This window comes from Crotalus tigris, unplaced genomic scaffold (genome assembly GCF_016545835.1).
Source record: "Crotalus tigris isolate CLP2741 ecotype Arizona unplaced genomic scaffold, ASM1654583v1 scf7180000017658.5313226, whole genome shotgun sequence".
In the NCBI taxonomy this organism is placed as follows: domain Eukaryota; kingdom Metazoa; phylum Chordata; class Lepidosauria; order Squamata; family Viperidae; genus Crotalus; species Crotalus tigris.
In genome coordinates this window covers 2,226,653-2,251,035 of record NW_024096545.1, presented here as the reverse complement: position 1 = coordinate 2,251,035, position 24,383 = coordinate 2,226,653, and the positions used below count along the sequence as shown (strand labels likewise).

The 24,383-nt window shown below is 38.8% G+C and overlaps 1 protein-coding gene across 1 annotated transcript; it reads left to right on the top strand.

Moving 5' to 3' along the window:
- Positions 1-1,822: 1,822 nt before the first annotated feature.
- On the top strand, positions 1,823-23,304 carry ERCC5 (ERCC excision repair 5, endonuclease). Its single transcript, XM_039335734.1, has 16 exons — positions 1,823-1,975; positions 3,242-3,360; positions 3,835-4,010; positions 4,897-5,012; positions 5,109-5,201; positions 5,333-5,393; positions 9,150-9,293; positions 11,000-11,207; positions 11,370-12,266; positions 12,692-12,939; positions 13,554-13,673; positions 17,207-17,420; positions 18,578-18,722; positions 18,823-19,023; positions 19,505-19,589; positions 21,032-23,304. The coding sequence occupies exons 2-16, from the start codon at positions 3,273-3,275 to the stop codon at positions 21,581-21,583; spliced, it is 3,348 nt and encodes a 1,115-aa protein (XP_039191668.1). The 5' UTR covers positions 1,823-1,975; positions 3,242-3,272; the 3' UTR covers positions 21,584-23,304.
- Positions 23,305-24,383: the final 1,079 nt, after the last annotated feature.

Sequence of the window (24,383 nt, the reverse complement as noted above, 5' to 3'; positions counted from 1 at the left end):
ACTGCTGACCCACGGGCTGGTTGCATCCTGCGGAGACTGCACCCACTCCAGCTCCGGCAATGTGAAAAAGTTGTAATACGTCGCAACACATCACAACGCAGCGAGTTTGACACCCGTTTTTAAATAGTACCCACAACTTTGTTTTTAAAGTCTTTAAAGTGTAAGTTTGGTAGTTACAAAGTCTTTCAGTTTATAATCTATTTTGACAAGTTGATGTAATGATATAGAAATGAAATTGCATTTAAAAGTAGGATTTGTTTGCGTCAGATTAAATATAATATCTGATAGTCTCTAAAGTTTTGCAATGCAAACTTTCTAGCTCAACTATTAACTGTATGGAAAATTGTTAGTAAATCTTTTAAAGAACAAAATGTGAACATTGTATATCACCAGAATGGGTTTACAGATGTGGATGATTCAAAATATTGGGAATAGGTAGTGGGTTGGTACTAGTTGCTCACATTCAAAAAGAGTTTAAACTGTTATTTTCAGTAATTAGATGAACGATAATAACTTCATCTAATGATAATGATAGTAAGTTCATATAAACCTAAACAATTTCAAGATTCTTGACATATTCTTCTGTACAATTAATGCAATGACTGGTATATACACTTATCCAAGATCTTTCAAAATATAATGAAGAAAAACCACAAATTCATATTTTAATGCATGTATTTGATTTTAGTAGTTTCCCCTAACATTTATAGAATTTTGGCTATATTTCATTCAGTAGTTTCCTCAATAAAGTTTTTCCAACTCCCTACTGCCATCTGTTGGTAAAAGTCAGCATTGCTTAGAAACATGATTGCTTGATTGCTTGATTAAAAGTAGTCCTTGATTTAAATACATTTGTTTAGCAACTGTATGAAGTTACAGCAGCATTGAAAAATGACTTATGACCTGTTTTCACACTTACGACTGGTTTTCACATTTGAGGACCATTGCAGCACCCCCATGGCCACGTAATCAAAATTCAGGCACTTGGTAACCAGCATGTATTTACATTGGTTGCAATGTCCTGGGCACATACTATTTTACCATTTGCAATCTTCTCAGCTAGCTCTGATAAGCAAAGTCAGTGGTGGAAGTCAGATTTGCTTAATTGTCAAGTGATTCACTTAATAACAATGATTCATTTAACCATGGCAAAAAAGTAAAATTGGGCAAACCGAAGTTAATAACTGTCTTGCTTAGGAACAGAAATTCTGGTCCCTATTGTTATAATTTGAGGACTACCTATATGGAAGATTGTTAACATTTCAATTCTAAATAAAGGCAGTAAAATGAAAAAAAACCCTACTCTTCTGAGCTGATTTTAGTTTTTGTTTAGCCTTAGCATGCCACTCTCCCACGGTAGAGGAAGGGGGAGAAGGAATGCACATGTTTACTGGAAAGTAAATCAGGTGTTGATAACAGCTTGCTAGCCTGATCTTAACTAAACAGAGCAAAGCTGATAACATATGAATGGGAAAGTCAGAAAACGCTAGGGTCGGAATAGAAACGGGGGGGGGGGGAGCAGGAAAAGGAAGCAACAAATTATATTACTTAGTGTTTCTGCTAAAAAAAAAAAACCTGTCTGGACCTCTACCCTTATTCTAGGTAACTGAGAGTGTCTGTGTTGGTGTGCAGACAGGCACACAAATTTATGCCAGCTGCTTTTTGATCCTAGTTTCTCATACAAAATTTTTCCTTCGATGTTAAGGAACAGCAGAAGAAAGGACAATTCTGCTGAGGTTGCAAAACTGATATATTTCTATCAGTCCTGATACACTCACAGTCTCTGTGTAAGAGCTACATTTCCCAGCGGGCAGCAGTTTATATTTGTGACGTAATAACGTGGCGCCGGCTGGCTGAGCGACGCTTTGTTTTCGAACGCTCTTCCCTGTATCTTCTAGTTTCCCGGCTGGATTCCGTCCTCCGTTTTTCACGTATTTTACTCAAGAATCCCATCTTCTTCGCTTTATACAAACAGGTTCGTTGGTCTTTTCGCCCTGCGTTGCAGCAATTCTCTTTATTAGAAGTTTCGCCCATGTGAATCTGGTTTCGGAAGTCGATAGTGAGGAAGGCAGCAGGAGCGATTACACAATGACCATAATGTTTTAGATCAGGAATTATAGGAAAAAATAAAAAGAAAATCCCTGTGTCCCGAAGAAGATTGCAGTGGGGAATTTGTCTTAGGAGGCCTAATACAGAGGAGAAATGCAAAATATGGAAGCCGGTTTAGTTAGGGGCCTGTATCTGTTCTGTTAAGGCAAAGCACTTAAAAAAGTTGGAGTTAGGATTGACGAAGTTTGGATTTCCTCTTCAAAACGAAGATATTTGATAGCGTTTCCAAGACTACTTGAACATTGCCTTACCAGCGCGTTAATGGCACGAAATGTCTTATTTGTCCGTAGGGGAAAAAAATCCTCTTAATAATTCAGACCACTGCTAATTTAGGATTAATTAAAAAATACACTTCAAACCCTTACACAATCTTGTAATTTGAGTAGAACTCTTTCTAGTTGTCAGGTACCATCTTGTTGAGGAAATGGAGCTAGAGTGAATTATTATATTAAAACTGCAGGATATTTTATTTTACACAGTTGTTTATAATATTTATTTTACACAGTGTTACATGTGAATACTAATGCTAGTTAGCTAATGAAGCTGTGACTGCCATCCTGAGGTAGAGACATATTTTAGATATTATTTCTATTTTTTTTAAACTATGCTCATTTAAAACAATATTCATAATTGGTTTGATTAAATCAAAATATATATGAAAAAAGAAATACTTCATAAGCATTATTCTTTTTCTGGTAAGGTTTAACTATTGATTTATGGTTTATAGGTAATGATGTGAGGTGTGTGTGTGTGTTTGATTCTTCTTGACCAGGTTTTTTTCATTAAACTATTTTATCTAAATACTATTGTTCTCACAATGTTCTTAGTAGAAAAACTGACATTTTAATAAATAAGTGTTTAAAGTTCTTGTTCAGATAAATCATCCCTTCCCCAAATTGTGCAGTTATCTGTGGGTTTCCTAACTCTGATTGTCATTATTCAATATGGCTAATAATTGGGGAGAAAACAAATCTCTTTGAAAGGCACAAGTTTGGAAAAAGCTTGAGTTAAATATTTGTAAATTGTCTAGCAAGATTGTAATTCTACAATAAGCTAATAGATACAGTAAGATGTTATGATTGCCATATTTAATATATAAGCAATTGACCAATATTTTTATTGCTTTCAACAGATTTAACTTTCATTATATCACCTAATGAACAATGGGAGTTCATGGGCTTTGGAAGTTACTGGAATGCACAGGAAGACCTATAAACCCAGAAACACTGGAAGGAAAAATTCTTGCTGTTGGTATCCTTTTAAAAATGAGCTTTCTTAAGAACTTTTTTTATAGATTGCATGTACAATTGCTGATTTTGTCCAGTCAATAAAAATTGAAAAGCAATATTTTATTTTCAGTCTTCTTGTTAATTTTACCTGGTGTGTTGGGTTTTACAATCTCAGGAAAACTAGTACATCAGCTAAAATTAACAGCAATGCAGTATTTTTTTCCTAGCTACTTGGATCCAACATGATTCATAGCAGTAATTTCATTGTGTCAGATAGCTCTACCGGCTTTTCTGAGAGATGTAGCCTCACATATGCAGAAGTGGCAAAATAAGGAAAAACATCTCATTATTATACTAGTATAGTATAAGCTTTTTGTAATAAAGTGTGCTTTGTAAAATGCTGGTTATGTAAGCATGAATGACTAATATGCTTAAACAGATCAATGCTTTGTATATGTCATTTTTTCTGTTGTCTTCCTTTAAATGCTTTCTTAAGATATTAGCATTTGGTTAAATCAAGCTATTAAAGGAGCAAGAGACCGCCATGGAAATTCCGTTCATAATGCGCATCTCCTGACATTATTTCGACGACTTTGCAAACTGCTCTTCTTTCGGATCCACCCCATTTTTGTTTTTGATGGAGAAGCTCCTCTATTGAAGAGGCAAACTTTGGTATGTAAGCCATACCTATCCCGTTCATAATTCCACTGAAGTAAGATTACTAAGTTCAGTGCATGTTACTTTCAGATAAGCAAATTTAGGGGAACCAAGGATTAGATAATTTACCAACTTTGGAATTAAAATCTCCTTGCCAATGACTGACAGTGGCAAGCCACTTATTTATTTATTAAATTTATATGCTGTTCGTCTAGAAAGAAGAAAGAGCATTCTTAAATTAGGCTACATCAGAAGATGTAGGGTGGGGCAGAGGGAGAAAGAAGTGCTCAAAGGCTTTCTTTTAGAAATCTAAGGCCTTACTTGGCCAGGCTGTGCAAGAAGATACAGAAGAAAAGCCATCTGATGCAGGAACCCATAGAAAGACCAGTAATTTCAATCTCTAGACCAGCACAGTTGTCTTTCCAGTTAGCAGTCTAAGAAATACTTTAAAAAGAAAGGCTTTTGTCAATCTACTGTCTTCACTGAAATAAGAAATTTAGGAAAATGACCACAGTGAAGTTAGCTTCATTGGGCTTTGCTGCTTCTTCCAACAGCGATTACATTAGCATTCCAGTATGGAATAGGGTCATGCCCGCATTCAGATGAGCTACCACTAATTGGGGCTTTTCCTCTGAGCAATTTCCACTCCAGTGGGGTATGCACTAATCCCTTCCAGTAATTATAAGATTTGTGTATCATTAAAAATTGGTAGCTGAATATCCCTTTTTCCTTAGACTCTTCCCAATCCTTTTTCTTTTTGTGTGTTAATTCCAAGGACAAGAATTACCTTTTCTTGATCTCCAAGTTGCTGGAGCAGCCTTGCTAGCAACAAGATGGTAGACAAAGGCTTTAATAAAATTAATGACTACAAAGTATTTTACTCAATTTTATTTTGTTGCAGGCTAAACGAAAGCAGCAAAAAGAAGCTGCAGCCACAGATTCAAAGAAAACTAAGGAGAAGATTTTGAAAACTTTCCTGAAACGACAAGTGATCAAGACTGCTTTAGCAGGCAAAAGGCAAGAACAACCTTAGTCTGCTTATAAATGTCCATGGGAGCTTTCAGTTTTTAAGTATTTTGGTTTCCATAACATGAAATATCCTTATATTCCCAGCAATGCTGAATTTCCTAGTCTTGCAGAAGTAAGAAGAGAAGAGGTGGATGACGTTTATGTGCTCCCTGCCTTACAAGAAGATAAAAAAAATAGGTGAGTGAAACAAGTTAAAAAAATTAGATTGTTATGTAAACATTAAGAAGCAATAGAATGCAAAATACTCTTTCATTTTCTATGGACAAATTTTGACATTTAGCAAACTAATTCTGTTTTTTTATGACTAGCTCGGAAGAGGAAGAGGAAAAAGAGTGGGAAGAAAGGATGACCCAGAAGAAAATATTGCAAGTAAGGCTCAGTATTTTATATTACATTGCAATCCTTTCAAAATAAATTGCAATCCTTTCAAAATAAAACCAGTGATTATTGGCATACTGGGTGCCATACCAAAAGATCTTGAATAGCACTTAGAAAATCTGCACATTGGCAAAATTTCCATCTGTCATTTATAAAAGGCCACACTGTTTGGATCTGCAGGTATACTATCCTGATACGTTACGGCATATTAGGTTCTTGGAGGAACGCACTGTAAATCAGGCGTGTCAAACTCAATTTCATTGAGGGCCGCATCAGCATTGCGGTTGCCCTCGGGCCGGGTGGGTAGTGGCCAGGGTGGGTGCGGTTTACTGAGTGGGCATGGATGGGGTGGATGTGGCCTACTGGGTGGGCGTGGTTTCGGCAGGTAGCAGGGCGCTCTCCTCACAGAGCCGAGAGATTGAGCCAGGCAGTGTGAAGCTTGCCAACTTTGTACCTCGCTGCCTGCTGAAACTGGGCAGGCTGGGGGCTAGAAGCATTGCACTTCTCAGCAGATTCGCACCACCCAGCTCAGCTTTTGGCACTGTGAGGAGAGCGCCCCACTGCCTGCTGAAACTGGGCAGGCTGGGAGCTGAGCGGCCTTGTGTTTCTTTTTGGATTTGCACCGCCCGGCAGCCTCTCGGTGCTGTGAGGAGAGCGCCCCACTGCCTGCTGAAACCCCTCCCCCAGAGCCCATCAAGCTGGATATGTGAAGTAGGCGAGGGCCATTTGCTGACCATTTCCAGGCGATGGTGCATTTCTTCATTCCTCACAAAGAGTAACATCTCCCCAGCATGCACCCAGGGAGTAGGGCTTTCCAGACAGCCTTGTGGAGCTAAGACTGAATGCGTTTCAGCATAGATGGCCACCACAAAATTGTACATTGGCTCCCTCCCGGCTGGCCTGGGCCAGGGCCAAGGCAGCGGGGGCCGTTCCCTCACTGTTTTCAGGATGGCTTTGCGGGCTACATGAAACCACTTCGTGGGACACATTCTGCCCCGGGCCTTGTGTTTGACATGTCTGCTGTAAATGAAAGCCAACATCAGTTAAAGAACTGGCAGCTGTGACTTCACATTGTTGTGTATATAATAATAATCAGACCTATACTAAATTGTGTTTTTTTTTTCTGAATTTCATTAACTGATTGAAACGCCAAATCCAGTCTGAGGTTGACTGTGTGAACAAACATAATAATATTAAAAGTTATTGCATTTATTTGCTGCCCAACTCCCTGTGATTCATAAGGATCATAAGGTCCATATACTGCACTGAAAAACACTAGACCACTTTTCATGGCACATTAAGCTAGAACTTTGAATAACTTCTTCACATGGTTTGTTCAATTTTGGCTTAGAACTAGGAACCATGGCTCTTCTGATATGCCAGAATTTGAAGCCAGAGTTTCTCTTAATTGTAGCTGTTTGCATTGCACATAGTGCTAGATTTGTGGGCCTTGAATGACTTCAGGGTGAGTCTCTCAGATGGCTCCAAAAGTTGGTTCCAAATTGTTGTTTTTAATGACAGGATATGTATTAAATGTCGGGAGGAACTAATGTTAGCTGTATTTGGTTTACTTTAGTTATAGTTAAAATGAGTATGCAGGTAGTCTTCAACTTATAACTATAATTGAGGCCAAAGTTTATGTTGCTAAGCAAGACAATTGTTAAGTGACTTTGGCCCCATTTTACAATCCACAATGCCACAAGTGTTAAGCAATTCACTGGAATGTAAAGTTAGTAACACAGTTGTTAAGTGAATCTGATTTCCCCGTTGATTTGCTTGTCAGACAGTCACAAAAGGTGATCACATCACCTCAGGATGATGCAAACATCATAAATACATGCCAGTTGCTAAGCTTCTGAATTTTGATCACATGATCAAGGGTGCTGCAATGGTCATATGTGTGAAAAATGATCATAAGTCACTATTTTCAGTGCCGTTGTAACTTTGAATGGTCAAATGAACTGTTGTAAGTTGAGTACTACCTATAGTTTTGTCCCTATCATATTCATATTTGAAGTGGCTTGCTGTGTGAAGTTAGACGATTATATATTTTAAAAGCAGTGGAACTGTTATAATAACAATAATAATAATAATAATATAAAAATAAATAAAAATGGGAAGAGATCTTGAAGGTCATCGAGTCCAACCCCCTGCTCAGGCAGGAAACCGTACACCATTTTGGACAAATGGCTGTCCAGTCTCTTCTTAAAAACTTCCAGTGTTGGAGCATTCGCCGCTTCTGGAGGCTGGTTGTTCCTGTCCTAACTGTCAGGAAGTTTCTCCTTAGTTCTAGGTTGCTTCTCTCCTTGATTAGTTTCCATCCGTTGCTTCTTGTCCTGCCTTCAGCAGGAGAACATTGGAAGCTCATTCTAGACAGAGCAGACAATACTAGTCTAGTTGAATGAGAGGCTTAACCCTCTAAAAGGCAACTTCATAGGCTTGGTCCTGTTTGAAATTTAATAAAAGTACTTTATTTCTATTTTTGAAAGTGTCCAAAGTTCAGTTTATTGTGCTGCAGGATTCGGGCAATAGCATAAATGGAGAAGAATTTTGAGGAAATTGCTTGCAATCTGTAAGTAAGGAACTTGTGCATAAACTTTTGGATCTATAAAATACTGGATTTTTTTTTAAATAACTTTCATAATGTAATTAATAAGGATAGGATAGTGTAACAAAAAGGGATTAAGCTGCAAATTTGGAGGAAAAGGTTTTGATGCTGACTCTTAATGACTTTGTTAATAATTTTTGCTATAATTATACTATACACTCCAATCTACTCCGGAATCCTGTTTTCCTATGATGGCCAACCAAGTGTTTCTGGGAAGCTCATAGGGTAGTGGTTCTCAACCGTTTTAATGCCGTGACCCCCAACTGGTCGTAAGTCGAGAACTACTCAACTGGTCGTAAGTTGAGGACTACTCAGCTGGTGCAGCACCGTTTGCAGAATGGGACTTTTGGCGGGCTCAGCAGGGCAGAGACAGCCTGGACAATTCCTATTGGCTTTTGAAAGCCAATAGAATTAGACTCTATTCAAGAGAGTCTATTCTATTGGCTTTCAAAAGCCAATAGAATAAAAGGGAGTAGCACAGCTAAGGAAAAGGAGAAAAAAATGGTGGACTGCGTTGTTTGGCGACCCCCGTGAAATGGTCGTTCGACCCCAAATGGGGTCCCGACCCACAGGTTGAGAACCACTGTCATAGGGGAAGATTTGTGAGGACAATATGCATCTTTTTGCATTATTTCTAGAAACTGATATTTCAAAGTATATTAACAGATCCTCGTGATAACAACCCAGGTCTCTTGGCTCTTCCTCCTTAAATATGCAGGAAGATGCTATATCTCATATCTCATACATACTTTCATGTTGTGGTCTCTGGCATGGCATAAGAGATGCCCTTTGGTTTGTCTGATTTTTCTCTCATAATTAAAAAAAAATGTTCTTAGGGCAAATTTTGTCTCAGACTTTCATGAAAACTTAAGGAGGAGATTTGTTCTTTAATCTGAAAACACTACTGCCCCGCCCCGTGCTTTGGACTTTATTGACAAAGGCTGATACTGTCTGGACTCATTTCTAATGCTTCTCCACTCAATTCCTAATGTGTGTTTATAACATTCTGCTACCTGTTTCAGAAAACCATCTTCAATCACTGTAAATGAGGTTTGGTTAGTCCTTTTTATGCTTCTATGCATCTAATCTTATGCCACTCTTTTTACAAAATGTTTTTGTGCTCCTTCTCCTTTACAAAGGAAGAATTGCTTGAAAACCCTCATTCTGTAGATGTTGAATCAGACGATTTCTTGAGCTTGCCTCCTGAAATAAAACATGAGATCCTCACTGACATGAAGGAATTCACTAAACGAAGAAGAACAATATTTGAAGCAATGCCTGAGGTAATGAACAAACTTTCCTTTGCCTTTTCAAGCAGAAGGGTGCTTTGTCTGGAGCTGATGAATCTCTCTTAGGCAATCCTGTATCTTTGTTAAGTAATAATGTTGAAAATACTTAGGTAACAATTCTCAATGTACAGGTCTCAACAGTATTTCCATAATAAAGCATTCATACTATGACTGCTTAAATGAGGATACTTGGGAAATAGGGTATTTGTTATCATTTATCATCTCTGGATTGTTTCAGTGACAATTTACAGTAAGTGAAGTTTTCTTCTAGACACATTTCATTCTTTGGGCACTTCACTTCTGGATTTGTGCTTATCTATAGATTCTTATTACATTTTTATCTTGCTGTTCTGTAAAGCAATAAAAACAGTTGACCTCATATTTAACATTTGTCAAGAAGTAAAAATCAAACATCCCTAGCATAAACAGTTAAACTATCAATTGTGAAACTAATAGCAAAAGGAGATTTTTGGTGTCTCCCTAGTGAGTTGTTTTTCATATACACACTTATGTATGTGTGCATACACATACACACACAGACATACATACACCATGTATGTGTGTGTATATATATCTCTATCTCTATATCTATCTATCTGTCTGTCTATACACACACATACACATACTGTATACATATAGTGTGTGTGTGTGTGTGTGTGTGTGTGTGTTAGTGTTTGAGTAGAAGAGAATATCTAGCTCCGGGTTGAACTGTGGAGTTCTTGGTGTTTGCTGGCAGACATTTCATTACCCAGCTAGGTAACATCATCATGCCCAACTTACAGATAATGACAGCACTGATGATGTCGATTCCTGGGTAATCACACTCAATCTTACATATACAAATCTACACAAGAATGATTTATGTATTTCATTTAACCATCTAAACTATGACTGCTGAGGTCAAACCAATGAGCCCACCTCATAAAAGCAGCAAAACCTGCCCAATCTGTTATGGTTGGGGGAACAGACAGCTCTTCAGTGCCTTACAAAAGGCTAACCAGCCACCTGGATTTCCAAAGGGATGCTGTTCTGTGGGCATGTGCTGCTACAGAGACTTCCTTGCTCTCTATTTGCAGTATCTCCAGCAAGGGACTTAGTACAGGTAGACCTCAACTTACAACAATTCATTTGACCATTCAAAGTTATAATAGTCTGAAAAAAGTGACTTATGCCCATTTTTCACAGTTACGACCACTGCAGCATCCTTATGGTCATGTGATCAAAATCCAGATGCTTGGCAACTGGTTCGTATTTATGAGGCTGCAGCATCCTGGGGTTATGTGATCAGCTTTGGAGACCTTCTGACAAACAAAGTCAATGGGGAATCCAGGTTCACTTATTAACAACTATGTTGCTAACTTAACGAATGCAATAATTCAATTAACAATTGTGGCAAGAAAAGTCATAAAATGGGGCAAGCTCACTTAACAAATGTTTCACTTAGCAACATAAATTTTGGGCTCAATTGTATGCCACTACGGTAAGGACTTGTCATACATGAGGAAGAACTATTCCTACTCATGTTCAAGTATTTCAAAGTCAGTAGATATTCTTTCATGTTAAATGTGTTCATCCCACCAACACACAAAATGTTGGTACTATTAAAAAATGAATTAAAATTTTAAAAATGATGTTGCTTTTGCCTCCAGAAATCTTTTCTTTCTTTCAGCCTGTCATTTAATTCCAGTATTTCTTTTAAGGAATCCAATGACTTCTCCCGGTATCAGCTCAAGGGTTTGCTTAAGAAAAGCAGTTTAAATCGACACATAGAAAAAGTGCAGAAGGAGATGAATGAACAACACTCTGGCCAAATCCAGCACCAGTACGAAGAAGATGGGGGTTTCTTGAAAGAATTGGAAACCAGGAGGGTTGTATCTGAAGATACATCTCATTACATCCTATTAAAAGGTATCACGGGAATGCTCCAGATTCAGAGTAATATTGAGATCCGCAATAACTGATTACTGTAACTTAGTTTTAATTAATGTTTTTAAAAATTATATTTGAATTTTACTGAGTCTCTTTTAACTTATGAATACAATTCCTTTGTTTATGCCTTTTCTCTTTCAGGTACAAAGTCCAAAGGAGATACTTCTAGTTATGTGGCATCTGCAATCCATTCTTCTACAATGCCAAAAGATTTAAAACCTAGCAAAAATATTAACAACCTGCAAGTTAAGCCAGTCTCATGTGACCTTTCAATGGAATCAACCAGTAGTACTTACTCAACACCCCCTTCTCCCAGAACAATGCTTGCTATCCAGGCTGCTATGTTGGGAAGCAGTTCAGAAGATGAGTTGGAAGATGGAAACAAGAACCGCCCTAATTTAGACAAGTGTGAGTCCATGCCCAGTGTAGGCAGAGGTAACATGTCTCCACGAACAATCAAGGCTATTCAGCAGGCATTATGTGAGGAGGAGGAGGAGGAGGAGGAGGAGGAGGAGGAGGAGGAGGAGGAGATTATCAATAGGACTACTATTACTCAAGGACAGAGAAAGTCCATGAAGGACCATCTTGCCAGCAGTTCAGATGAAGGAGACCAAGTTCCTGAAGATCAGAATGAAAAACAACTTTTACCGGTACAGAAATTGGAAAGTGGAAATATTAAAAAAAGCCCATGCATTCCTGTTGTGCAAAAAAGACTTTTGTCTGGGGCAGAAAATGAAGAAAAAAGTGTGGAAACTAGGATTTCTCAAACAGATGTAAGTCCTGGACAATGTCAGAGTCCAAACAGCAGGATAAAGCAGCCAGAAATTTCTTTGTCTCCAATTCCTTCAGTTAGCTCAAGTCATTCAGGATTTGCACAGTTAGCCCAAACTGGAAGACTTCAGTGTTTAAAGGAATTGGCTAGCCATTCAGAAAAAAACATATCCAGTACACAGAATGAATTTTTGTTTGCTTTAGATACTCCTAAACGTGAAGAGTGTTTGGAACATCAATCACAGTCTGAAGAAAGTGATTCTGATGGTATGTCAGTTTTAACTTAACATTAGATTACTGGAATGATTTTAAAAGTATATAAAAGCAAAGAAATTCTACGAACTTTCCTGGCACATTGGCTTGTGAATATGCATGTTCAGCTAATTCAGACATTGGTTTTAAACTCATTGTTCAGTTTAGGAAGGCATGCATTTTTCATTTTTTAAGTTGGCTTCTTATTTTATGCTTTGGAAAATGTTTTAGTTTCATAAAAAAGGTAAAGCTGAAGTAAAATACAGATAGGAAGATGTGTACATTATAACTACAGCCAAAGTTTGTTTACTTAGTAGTGGTAAAATGCAAAGAATATTGTAGCAAGCGATGGCTAGAAGGCATCTAATGTAATGCAACTAAACTGGTTATACACTATTTATATGTTATGTCTATATATGTAATGCAATATATATTTGTAGGAAGTTTCATTGAAGTAGAGACTGAACCAAGTGGTGAACAAGATGGGACATCTGAGACATCGCTTGCCTCCGCTGAAGAGGAGGTTGGAGCGGTGGCTGAAACTTCATTGGAAATGAGAGAAGAGAGTGAGGGTGCTACAGAGAATAAATCAAAAAATGGTGAAGATGCAGAGCTTGCTATGCAACAAAATTCTGGAATGGAAAGCACAGAGAAAACTGAAATTAATGAATGGCAAAATATTAGTATGGTAATTATTTTGCAACCACCTATATTTGAAGAATAACAAGGCAGAACTATGAGCTATGAACCATTTTTATTTTGGAAATTTTGTGGAGACACATGGAAATAATGAAGAATGAAATAACTTAGAAATATATAGGGATAAATATATAGGGATAAATGTTCATGTTGATGAACATTGGAAAAGTGTGTGTGTGTTTATGGGTTTAAAGATGAAAATTCTGGATTCTGGTGGCACATAATATTACTATCTATGGCATATCTTCTAGATCAGTGGTTCTCAACCTTTTTATACGGTGACCCCCGATCATAAGGACGCGGCGCGCATGCGCGGTGGCGCCCCCATGCGCGGTGCGCATGCGCGGCGGTGCCCCCTGAGGGGAAAAAATGGCGGATCGCGTTGTTTGGCGACCCCCGTAAAATGGTCGTTCGACCCCAAATGGGGTCGCGACCCAAAGGTTGAGAACCGCTGTTCTAGATTTAAGATAGAAATTTTATGAGGTCCTTTGGGAGGAATTGAGAAATTTGGATTCTAATTATACCTATAAGAGGCTTAAATGAAGACATTTAACAGACCTAAGTACTTTAGATTTAACAGTGTTTTGATTTGTATCTTTGTAGGAGGATTTGGAAGTCTTGGAAACAAACTTGTCTGTTGAACAAACAGCCCTTCAGGCTCAGAAACAGCAGCAGGAACGTACCGCTGCCACCGTGACAGGGCAGATGTTCTTAGAAAGTCAGGTTTGTGTTTATGATCTATTTCATTTGTTCTCAGTGGTTGATGGAGACAGTCTCTTATATAGAAGAGGAAAATGAGAATATTGATTGGGCAAGACTGTCTAGAGAAATCTGTATTTTAGATGGGAGGTGAAGTGCCTGAACAGTGTGGTTTGTCATAGTAGCAGTAGTATCTATGAAGATTCTCAATCATCCAGGTCATGGTTATCCCACAGGTGCTTTTTTCAGTTCAGAATCGCCTGGGCACGGGTGATGTCACTGGCTAATCCTTTCAACCTGAAAGCACCTTGGTAGGTGTAGTAGTAGTGGTTCAGAATTGAAGAAGCTTCTTGGATAAGAAGCGAAACGTTTTCAAATTAAAAAACAATCCAGTTCCTTTTGGAAAAAAACACCTTTGGGACATAGTAGCATTAGGTTTTTCTCATGTCCAGTTTTCCCTTTTAACATACTTGGACCTTTGAAATGTAAAAGGATCAAAAAATTCCATTGAATTTGATTAAGCTTTTAAAACAATGTATCATGTATAATATGTTAATGTTAAGTTGTACATAATACTGAAAATATTCCTTTAATTCTAAACTCAGTAGGTTGTACTATTTTTAAGCATTGTTTATTTCTTTAATTGATAATATCTAGATGCTTTATGAAGGAACGATTAATCTTAATTCACTTCAAGTAGTTGGAATTTGTTTCCAATTCATTTTGCAAATTGTATTCAGTGGTAATAGGATCAGAGACTCAAGAATTAAATGTCTAATTCTATAAATTATGTATAGTTTTCAATCTAGAGATCAGTTCCATTCCTCATATTGAACAAACTAATCTTCCTGTTCAAAAAACAAATAGGAAGAGAGAAAGGAAGTGGAAATTTAGCCATCTTTCTCACATTTCTAGATTTCCCAAATAAATATTAAGCATCAATTTGAAATAGTTGATGCTACTTTTTTAATACTGGGATATAATAGTATAACCTTATTTGATAGAAAATCCAGTGTCGACACAGTTGAGACCAGAATTGAGAAATATTTGAATTCCTAATAATATGAGTTATCTTAAATGAAATCCATCAAAACAATATTTCAGATTTGAATGTATTTTGCTTATCATTCTTTGTGTTAAAGAAAATAAAACATGATGATGGAATTGAGAATTTTGGAAATGAAAATAAGCATATATCACAATTCTATCAAGCAGTACTAATAAAAAATGCTGACTTTAATATCATTTGAATCTTTAACTGTAGAGAGTCACAGTTATTTTTTTTTGGGGGGGGGGGATGTATCTTAGAGTCAGTATTGACTCCTGGCAACTGCATGGACAAGTCTGCATTTCTCTGCAAAGATTTCAGAAGTACTGTAGCTTGCCATTATTTCTTTCTTAGGGCTAAAAAACAGTGACTGGCCCACAGTCACCCAGCTAGCTGTATGCTTAAGGCAGAACTAGAACTCACAGTCTCCTGATTTCTAATCTGATGCCTTAACCACTACATGAAAGTAGTTTTTTATTTTTTACTTGGTGCCAATTTTAATAATAATTACTCCTAGGTCAGACATGTCAAACACAAGGCCCGGGGGCCGGATGCGGCCCACAAAGTGGTTTCATGTGACCCGCGAAGCCATCCTGGAAACAGTGAGGGAACGGCCCTCTGCCTTGGCACTGGCCCGGCTGGCTGGGAGCCAATGTACAATTTTGTGGTGGCCATCTATGTTGAAACACATTCAGTCTTAGCTCCACAAGGCTGTCTGGAAACAGTGAGGAACCAGCCCCTGCCGCGTCGCCCCCGCCCTCTGGGTGCATGCTGGGGAGGTGTCACCCTTTGTGAGGAATGAACAAATGCGCCATCGCCTGGAAGTGGCCAGCAAATGGCCCTCACCTACTTCACCTATCTGGCTTGATGGGCGGGGGAGGAGTTTCGGCAGGCAGCAGGGTGCTCTCCTCACAGCACCAAGAGTTGAGCCGGGGCACGAATCTGATGAGAAGTGCAATGCTGCTTAGCCCCCAGTCTGCCCAGTTTCAGCAGGCAAAAAGGTGCAAAGCTGATAAGCTTTGCACCGCCCGGCTCAACTTCTCGGCGCTGTGAGGAGAGCACCCCGCTGCCTGCCAAAACCGGGCAGGCTGGAGGCATTGCGCAGGTAATGTTGACTCTCACACTGCTCATGGCATCCCCTCTCCCAGAGCCCACCAAGCCAGATATGTGAAGTAGTGAGGGCCATGTGCTGGCTACTTCCAGGTGATGGTGCATTTCTTCATTCCTCATGAAGGGTGACACCTCCCCAGCTGCGTTTCTTGCCTATTTTTCTCCCTCTCTCATCTCAAATATTTTCCCACCACTCTGTACTTAGGAAGGAAGGAAGGAAAGAAGGAGATGAAGGGTCTGAGGGAACTTCTGCCTTAGTCCTGCCCTGCTGCCCTTTCACCATCCCCTTGCCCCCTCCTCCTGGCCTATCCTGGAGGTCTCCCATCCTATTGCTAAGGAAGCTTTGGATACAAAGCCAGGTCTACTCCCATGGAGAGGGAATGGGCCTCCCTCTGACTTTGCCCTCATACCCATCATGAGCAACCTGGGTAAGGAGAGCAAGCACAGCAGTAGCAGCCTTGAGGAGGAGGTAAGTGCAGCTGGGCGCCCCCTGGGGAAGTGGGGCTGGGCTTGGTGCCGCGGTTGCTCGAGGGCCAGGCTAGGCATTTGACCTCTGCTGCCCAGGGCTCCGGGCAACCCACACCACCATCCAGCCCCTCCCCCGCATGGCCTGAGAGGAACAGTGAGCCTCCTCCAGTGGACCATGCCTTGGCACTTGCCCTAGTCCCACCCCCTTCTGCCAGAGACCCTCAGATCTGTCCCACTCCTGCCCAGGCCCCCACAGGCACCCTTGACACGAATGATGTTGAGCTGGCCATGCCCACCCAATAGGCCACACCCACTCCATCCACACCCACCCATTAGGCACACCCACTCCATCCACGCCCACCCAGTAGCCACACCTACCCTGGCCACACCCACCAGGCCCCCCAAGGGCAACCGCAATGCTGATGCGGCCCTCAGTGAAATTGAGTTTGACACCCCTGTCCTAGGTGTATAAATTCATCAAGAATGCTACAAATTGTTCCTGTAACTATCAGTATTAGCATAACAATTACAAATTGTAGCTGACTCATGCTTCTTTTAGGTTTTTAACAAAAACAAATATATTATCTGCCAATTAGATTCTATTATTAGACCCTAACTTTTGTGCTAGAAGATTTAGAATAAGATGAAGCAAAATAAAAGAGAATGGGAGCCTTTATTGCTCTTAGTCATCTGACAAAAACCGTATCTGATCCATATATGCTAATTATTGCTTGTACTGGTGAATGTAGCTGACTGATTATAGAAATAATGTCCAAATGTCACTTCTAAGAGCAGTTTTAAAGATGTATCTTCTCCAAGTCCATATATTCATTTCCAAGAAATGAATTAGCAAATGAGATGGATTAACTGACCCTTAGCAGATTTTACCACCACCTAATTTTGGAATTGTTTTTCCTGTGCTTGTTCACAGGAACTTCTGCGCCTCTTTGGCATTCCATACATTGAGGCTCCAATGGAAGCAGAAGCTCAGTGTGCTGTCTTGGATCTTACTGATCAAACGTCTGGGACAATCACAGATGACAGTGATATTTGGTTGTTTGGAGGACGTCATGTGTACAAAAACTTCTTCAGTCAAAGCAAGTACGTCGAATATTATCAGTATGTGGACTTCCAAAATCAGCTAGGTAATTGATTATATGAAACATTGAATCTTGGCTTCTTTTATCTTTTTCCAAATATATAACTTAATTTCACTTGTAAACTTATGTACTCATTACACTATTCTCTTTTGAGGTAAACAAACAACCAAACAAAACAAAGGGGAAGAAAAATGAACAAGAAATAGAAAATCAAACAAATTGAATCATAAGAGAAGGAAAAAGAAGAGGCTAGATCTACTTTACGCCAAACGAATAACTATTCCTCTTCATACCATTCTGCGCCACAAAAAATTCTTGCTTTCATTTTTATCTGTCACTGTGTGATACATTCCCTTTTGTTCTTTAGATTCTTATTTCTCTCTCTTTCATGATCTTATCAGTTCAACACAACTTTTTTAGTCTGCCCTTCCCTCTTGACTTATTAATCCTTCCTCCATATACTTCTTTGTGGTTTGGCCTTTATTCACTCTGTATGATTAAACAGCTTCAACATACTATTTTAAAGTGATCTCTCACTTTTATATATTCAGGATTAGAAACCATTTATTTGTAAAGAATAACAGAGTAACATCTCTTCTTGGTTTACCCTAAATATTTCTAAAGTATGCTATTCCTGCTTCGTTTAACCTACTTTGAAGTTTTTGCTGACGTTCCCAATGCTAATTTCCATGTATCAAAATATAAGCATGTTCCCCCTCCCTCAACAATATTCTCATTGGGTGGGTGTGCTCCAGCTTTCCCCTTTTAAACATTATGGCTTATGGAACGTGTGCCTTTTAAACCTTGTCCCGCAATTATGGTACCTAGGACATGTGCATAGGATTTGTAGTTGCCCCTGGAACAATCTCTTTCCCCAATATATACCAGGCCCCAATTCTGCTTGCTGTAAGTGGCTATAACCTGGCTTCTCCCCCCACCCCCACCCCCAGATATTTTGGTTCAGTTGAGCACAGTCCTGTTTTAGTTGACTGGTTATCCCTTTTGGTCATCATTTTATATTTTCTATACTGGGTTGTTTTTTTTAACATTGTATAATTAGTTTCCTTTGTTTATTGTTTGTTTTTGTTGTACTCTGCCTCCAGTTACTTTGTTTGAATCTCTGAAAGAACGAAATAAACAAATCCTCTTTTTCTGCTACATGATAAGAAACTTGCAGATGATCACTTCCTTTTTTTCCTCAGGCTTGGATCGAAACAAGTTGATTAATCTGGCCTATCTCCTGGGCAGCGACTACACTGAGGGCATCCCTAATGTTGGCTATGTAACTGCAATGGAGATTTTGAATGAGTTCCCTGGTCGAGAACTAGAGCCTCTCTTGAAACTCATGTAGGCAGCTTTCACTTTGGGGGCTTTCGTTTTTCCTTTCCAAAGCCTAAGTCAAGATCATTTTCTAAATATGCCTCTTTTTCTCTCTCTTCTTTTTTAGAGAATGGTGGGCTGAGGCTCAAAAGAATAAGAAAATACGTCCCAATCCATATGATACTAAAGTGAAGAAAAAACTGCGGAACATAGAAATTGCTACTGGTTTCCCAAATCCTTCTGTGGCGGAAGCTTATTTGCACCCTGTGGTGGATGAGTCAAAGGGATCCTTTACTTGGGGAAGACCTGATGTGGAACAAATTAGAGAATATCCTTTCCCCCATTTGTTCCCTTAACAAACTGTTAAAAAGAAAGATATTCTAGTGCAAACATTTGCATAGGTGAACTGTGCTTCAGTATAGTGGTTTCTTGTTTCCTTCTTTGCGTGGAAGAATTTAGATTCTATAGTTAGTAAATTACTTATCTGGTGAGAGCAAATTTAATTTTTCTGAATACTAACTAGTAGCACTTCCTTATATATTAGCTGTATTTTTTGGTTGATGCAGAGTCTCTACCCTATATAAATAAAACTAGGAAGCTCAGTGTATTAAATCCCATGTTTGTTTTTTATTGGTTTAAAAAAAGTGATCATTGTTTACTTGCCTGATGCAGTTGTCAGTATGAAATAATTTGGGAGTACAGTTTTTGCATGTAAAAGTAATGTAAGATTAAAATTCAGAATGTCTAATTCAGACACATCTTTAGAAATCTTTTGGGAGTGTTTGCTTATGGTCCTTAACTGTTTGCATATTTTGCCAAAGTCATTTTGGATGGACTAAATTAAAAACTGACGAAGTTCTCTTTCCTGTTCTCAAACAACTGAATATTCAACAGGTATTGAAATCTTTTTTTGACAGTGGTTTTGATGGACTTGAAGTGTCCAAATAAGGTTTGTCGTAAGCTTATAAAACTATCTATGTATGTGCAATAATGAATAAAGGATATATTTCTCCCTTCCATAAAATATATAATCAATATTTAAGTTATTGTATATCAGTTGTGCGAATGTAGCATCTCTGAAAATAAAATTTTAAAAAGCAAATGATTAATTAGAATTTGATATAAAAATTGGTTGGATAAATGAAAATATAGTAAAGAAGTAAGCTATGTGTTTCACAATTTCAGAACTCTTATTTTATATACAGTCTGAAAAGAGCAGTACTGAATCTTAATACTGAGTAGACAAAAGTTATATCTAGGCCACTTGCTTTCATGGGTCAGTGTCCTGGAATAAAGCAGATTACTTTCCCCAGAATATTCCCTTTCATTCAGAGATTAAAAGCAACCACAGGAAATGGCAGAGTCATGTTTTGAATGCACAATGTTTGTAATCCCAACATTTAGAATTGATTAGATGTAGGGTTCATTGTCAAAATACCAGACTTCAGTCATGTAGTAGCTGATTAGAAATTGCAAAAAACGTTATGGATGAAGGGAATCTGATTTTCTATATCCAAGACTTTGTTAGAGTCAAATTTAGGCAAATATATCTGTAGAAAAAGCATAAAAATATAGCAGTCTTAGCAATTGTATAAGTTGTTGGTTGTTGCTGCATGCTTTTTTCTAATAATTTATAATTCATACGTTTTCCAAGTAAATTCTGACAGGAAGCATAAAGTAAACATGAAGCCATCAAGAGTTAATATTTTAGTGACATAATAGCAGTACAAACGACATCTTGTACTAAATGGATGCTTATTAAAAGTTATCTAAATAGGTTGCTATCCCCCTTTGAAAGCAGTCTGATATTAAGCTCTGGGAAAGTTGTGCAGGTACCTCTAAGAGCAACTACCCATTGCAGCCTGTAGTGGAGTCAAAACATCTACAGGACATGAATCTGTAATTCATTTCAATTGAATCCCTCTGTACCAACAGTAGGGCTACTAAAAGACTAGAGTGGGATATTAGAAAATTGGGGCAACCCTAATGGAAGCCAAAGGTAGACTTGGGGTGAATTGGCCTGCTTGACCTCCATAAAGCACTTTGAGATGGTAGAGAATGTGACAATCCAAGTGGTGTGGAAATTCTTTTCCTAATATTTCTCACCATTGTCAGTGCTAGATGAGGCACTTAGAATTCTAGTCCAGCATAAGCTGGAGGGTCAGATATTCCCTACTCTATCTTAAATGTATCGGGACTAGGCACAACCAGCTGGAGCTCTGAACAAATATTCTCTTGTCAAGGATGTGAATTTTGTTGCATGTTTTCTTTGCTGCAGGTAGTATTCTTGGTAACCCTTACTGAATCTCACAGGGGTACTTTTCTTTCTTTTGTAGACTCAACTGCGTATTGACTCATTCTTCAGACAGGCACAACATGAAAAACAAGCCATCAAGAGTCAGAGGCTTCGCCGAGCTGTGACTTGCATGAGGAGAAAAGAGAAGGAAGAAGAAGACAGTGAAGTCCAGGAGGCAACTGCTGTCCTAGAAGAAGAATTGAAACAGAGGAAAGGGCAAGCATTCAATAAAGGAAGGGCTGGATGCCAGAGACGAGGAAGCAAACGGAAAAAATGTCCACCATCTGAGCAACCGAGCTTTCTGTGTGGTGGCTTCATAGGAGAGGTTCTGCTCTCGGAGGCATCCAGCGAGTCTTCAGCTGATGATTTGGAGAAGGAAGTTTCCAGAAAGCACAGAAGAGGGGAGGATGCAAAGATGCTCGAAACAAAAGTGGCAAGTCACAAAACAACTCTAGAAGTTGCATCTGCACAAAGTGAAGCAGAGAGTAGCAGTGCCAGTGCAGAGGAGGAAATGCAGATGGTGACAGCCAGGCCAGTGTTTGAGGGCAAAAAAGCCCGAGGCAAGAGTTTAAGGAGAAGGTGGAAGAAATAATGCTAGCTAGAAACATATATGGGGCTTTAAAAATCATCTCTGTGTTTCTCAACCTTGGCAACCTGAAGACATGTGGACTTCAAGGCTGGCTGGGGAGTTCTAGGACTTGAAGTCCATGCCTCTTCAAGCTGCTAAGATTAAGAAGCACTGCATTATCTTATAAAATGCATAATATTCTTTTCATTAGAAAGGTATTTTCCACTTTCTTTATCAATTTTGTATATATTGTTACTGTTCACATACTTAACAGCATGATATGAATGTTTAAAAAAAACCTTTTTTTTAAAAAAAGGTAAACATCTGTTTTCTCCTCAAGAAAGTGTCTGCTAAAGTTTGTTAGCTTTGAGAATTATCTGAGATAATTTGTGACCTGTATTGTTTTCAGAAGGAAAATGAATTCAATTTATGGTGCTGCTAATTGACATTAAGCTTCACACTTCAAAAAACAAAAAAAACAATCAAAACCGCACAAGTGACCTACTGTTCAGAGCTTTTGTAGTTCATTAGTAGGAAATAAGTGGGACAACTGAATTTCCTTCGTATCTTGCCATGCCACTTATATTAAACATCAGTTTGTGCATTTTGCGGTGCAAGGAAACTTTGATGGAAAGAGGAGAGTTAATCATTTTGATCTTGCTACAAGTGGATATTAAATGAAATGGAAATGAGATATCAAACAAGGGGCATAAATAAATTGAAGAAAAGCAAAGAATAGACTCAAAGTTTAGATCAGATTTAAATTTCATTTTCTGTATAGTTAAATTATGAAGCTTGCTGTGTCAATCTTTTTGATCTAAAAGATCCCAATAAAAATGGATGAAAATACACTAAATGATTGGCAGCAAAAAAATAAAAAAGAGTATATATAGCCTAATGAGATTCCCAGGATAAAATTTAGAGATCTGAGTTTCAAAATGTGTTACATATAATTAAGACCATTTATTAGAGTTTTTAAATCAAGGGAGGTTTGATTCCCAAAGTGAACAAGTTAAAGAGTGATTAAATGAGTGCAGAATTCAAAGAGAATGATCAATATGCAACAATATCAATGAAATAAATATATTTGGTCAGTATTATTCTCAGAGAAAATTGGTTATCAGATTTTTTCCCCCTTTCCATTCAATCATGTCTGATTTTCAGAGACTGCTTTATAAATTCCTTCTTGGCAAGGTTTTTAAGAAGTGGTTCGCCAGTGCCTTCTTTCTAGGGTTGAGAGAAAGTGACCTTGCCCAAGATCATTGCAAGGTAGGATTAGAATTCACAGGCTCCCAGTTTCTAGCCTGATGCCTTAGCCACTAGACCAAATTGGTTGTCATCAGATCTTTTAATGGTGGTATATTATTTTAGCGTTGATTATCGGAATAGACAATTCATTCTCAAAATATTCCTGAAAATGCTATAGTAATACTTGATCATTTTTCTTATGTGATGTCATGTCATGTTGTAAAGTCTTAACAGTTGTGGGAAATGATTTACAATAGAATGAAATAAATGTTCCGTTCTAGCTTGTCAGATTTTTGTTAATATTGCTAAACTTTATATTCCCATAATAAGGTATACTGAATTAGGTTTCTGGATGTAATAGCTACAAGAATTCTGTATCCCTCTGCATGCCACCAACTGAAAATACAATTCCTTCCATAGAAGAATGAGAAAGCAAATCGTAGGAGTATGTTCTACTGTCTTAGGTTAACTCTGTTAGTCTATTGTAGCAAAAAAAATAAAAATAAAAATCAGTCCGGTAGGTCTTTTCTTGCTGAGCCCTAGCCTCTCTCACAAATGGGCCCTGTCCTGTTCTGCCATGCTGGAGTATTGAATCTGCCTGGATTTCACAAATTGCATCACTGCAGAGCTGGAGAGTTTGGCATGCCACTGCCCTGCTCCCCTCGCTTGCTAAAAACACTCCTTAAAAATTGCCAACAAACCTGCTTTCCAGCTCCGTGCCATTTCTCCCTGCAGCTCAAGATGCTTTTCTTTTGCTGGAGAAATGGAAAAGCTGGCTCCCAAATGGCAGATATGTGCAGGGAAATTAAAAAGGTTCATGGGGCTAAAAAAAAAAAAAAATACAATCAGCCTTTCCAACTTTGCGAGATCTTAACTTTTTTCTCACCCCAAAAGCAGGTTTGTTGGCAATTTTTAAGCAAGGGGAGCAGGGTGATGGCACGCCAAGCTCTCCAGCTCCTCAGCGGTGCAATTTGTGAAATCCGGGCGGGTTCAGCACTCTAGCAAGTGGTGGGGCAGTGCTGTGCCTGCTTGTGAGAGAGGCTGGGGCTCAGGAGGGAAGGCGAGGGACCAGCCTGGCACTTCTCCGCCTGACTGCATAAGGGCTCTGGCATCCAAGGCCGCTCAGGAGGCGAGTGTGGGCAGCGCAGAGCTCTGAAACATGCCAAAAGTAAGTTAATGGTTAATGACTAGGTGGGAAGGAAAGTGCCTAGCAGCTTGCAACCTCAAGGGGTGGGAAGAGCATGGAATCTCTCAGTGGGTTGGGGGAGGACCTGCCCCCATGGCCTTCCCTATCCTGAGATATCTCATGCACCTGAGCATTAGATTAGCGAATATGTGATAATCAACTAGTAACTACAACATGGAATAAAACTGATCACACCACCCAGATGATACTGGAAGAAGAGGAAGAGAAACTTGACCAGACAGAAGTGTCAATAAATACTCCTATCCAAACATTGAGATTCAATGATATAGAAGCTTTATTATGGAAACCGGTTTGGCACAGAAAGAAAGCCAGAGTTAGATTTAAAAATGTGATTTAAAATTTCACTTAATGGGTTAAAAAGGCTTTAGA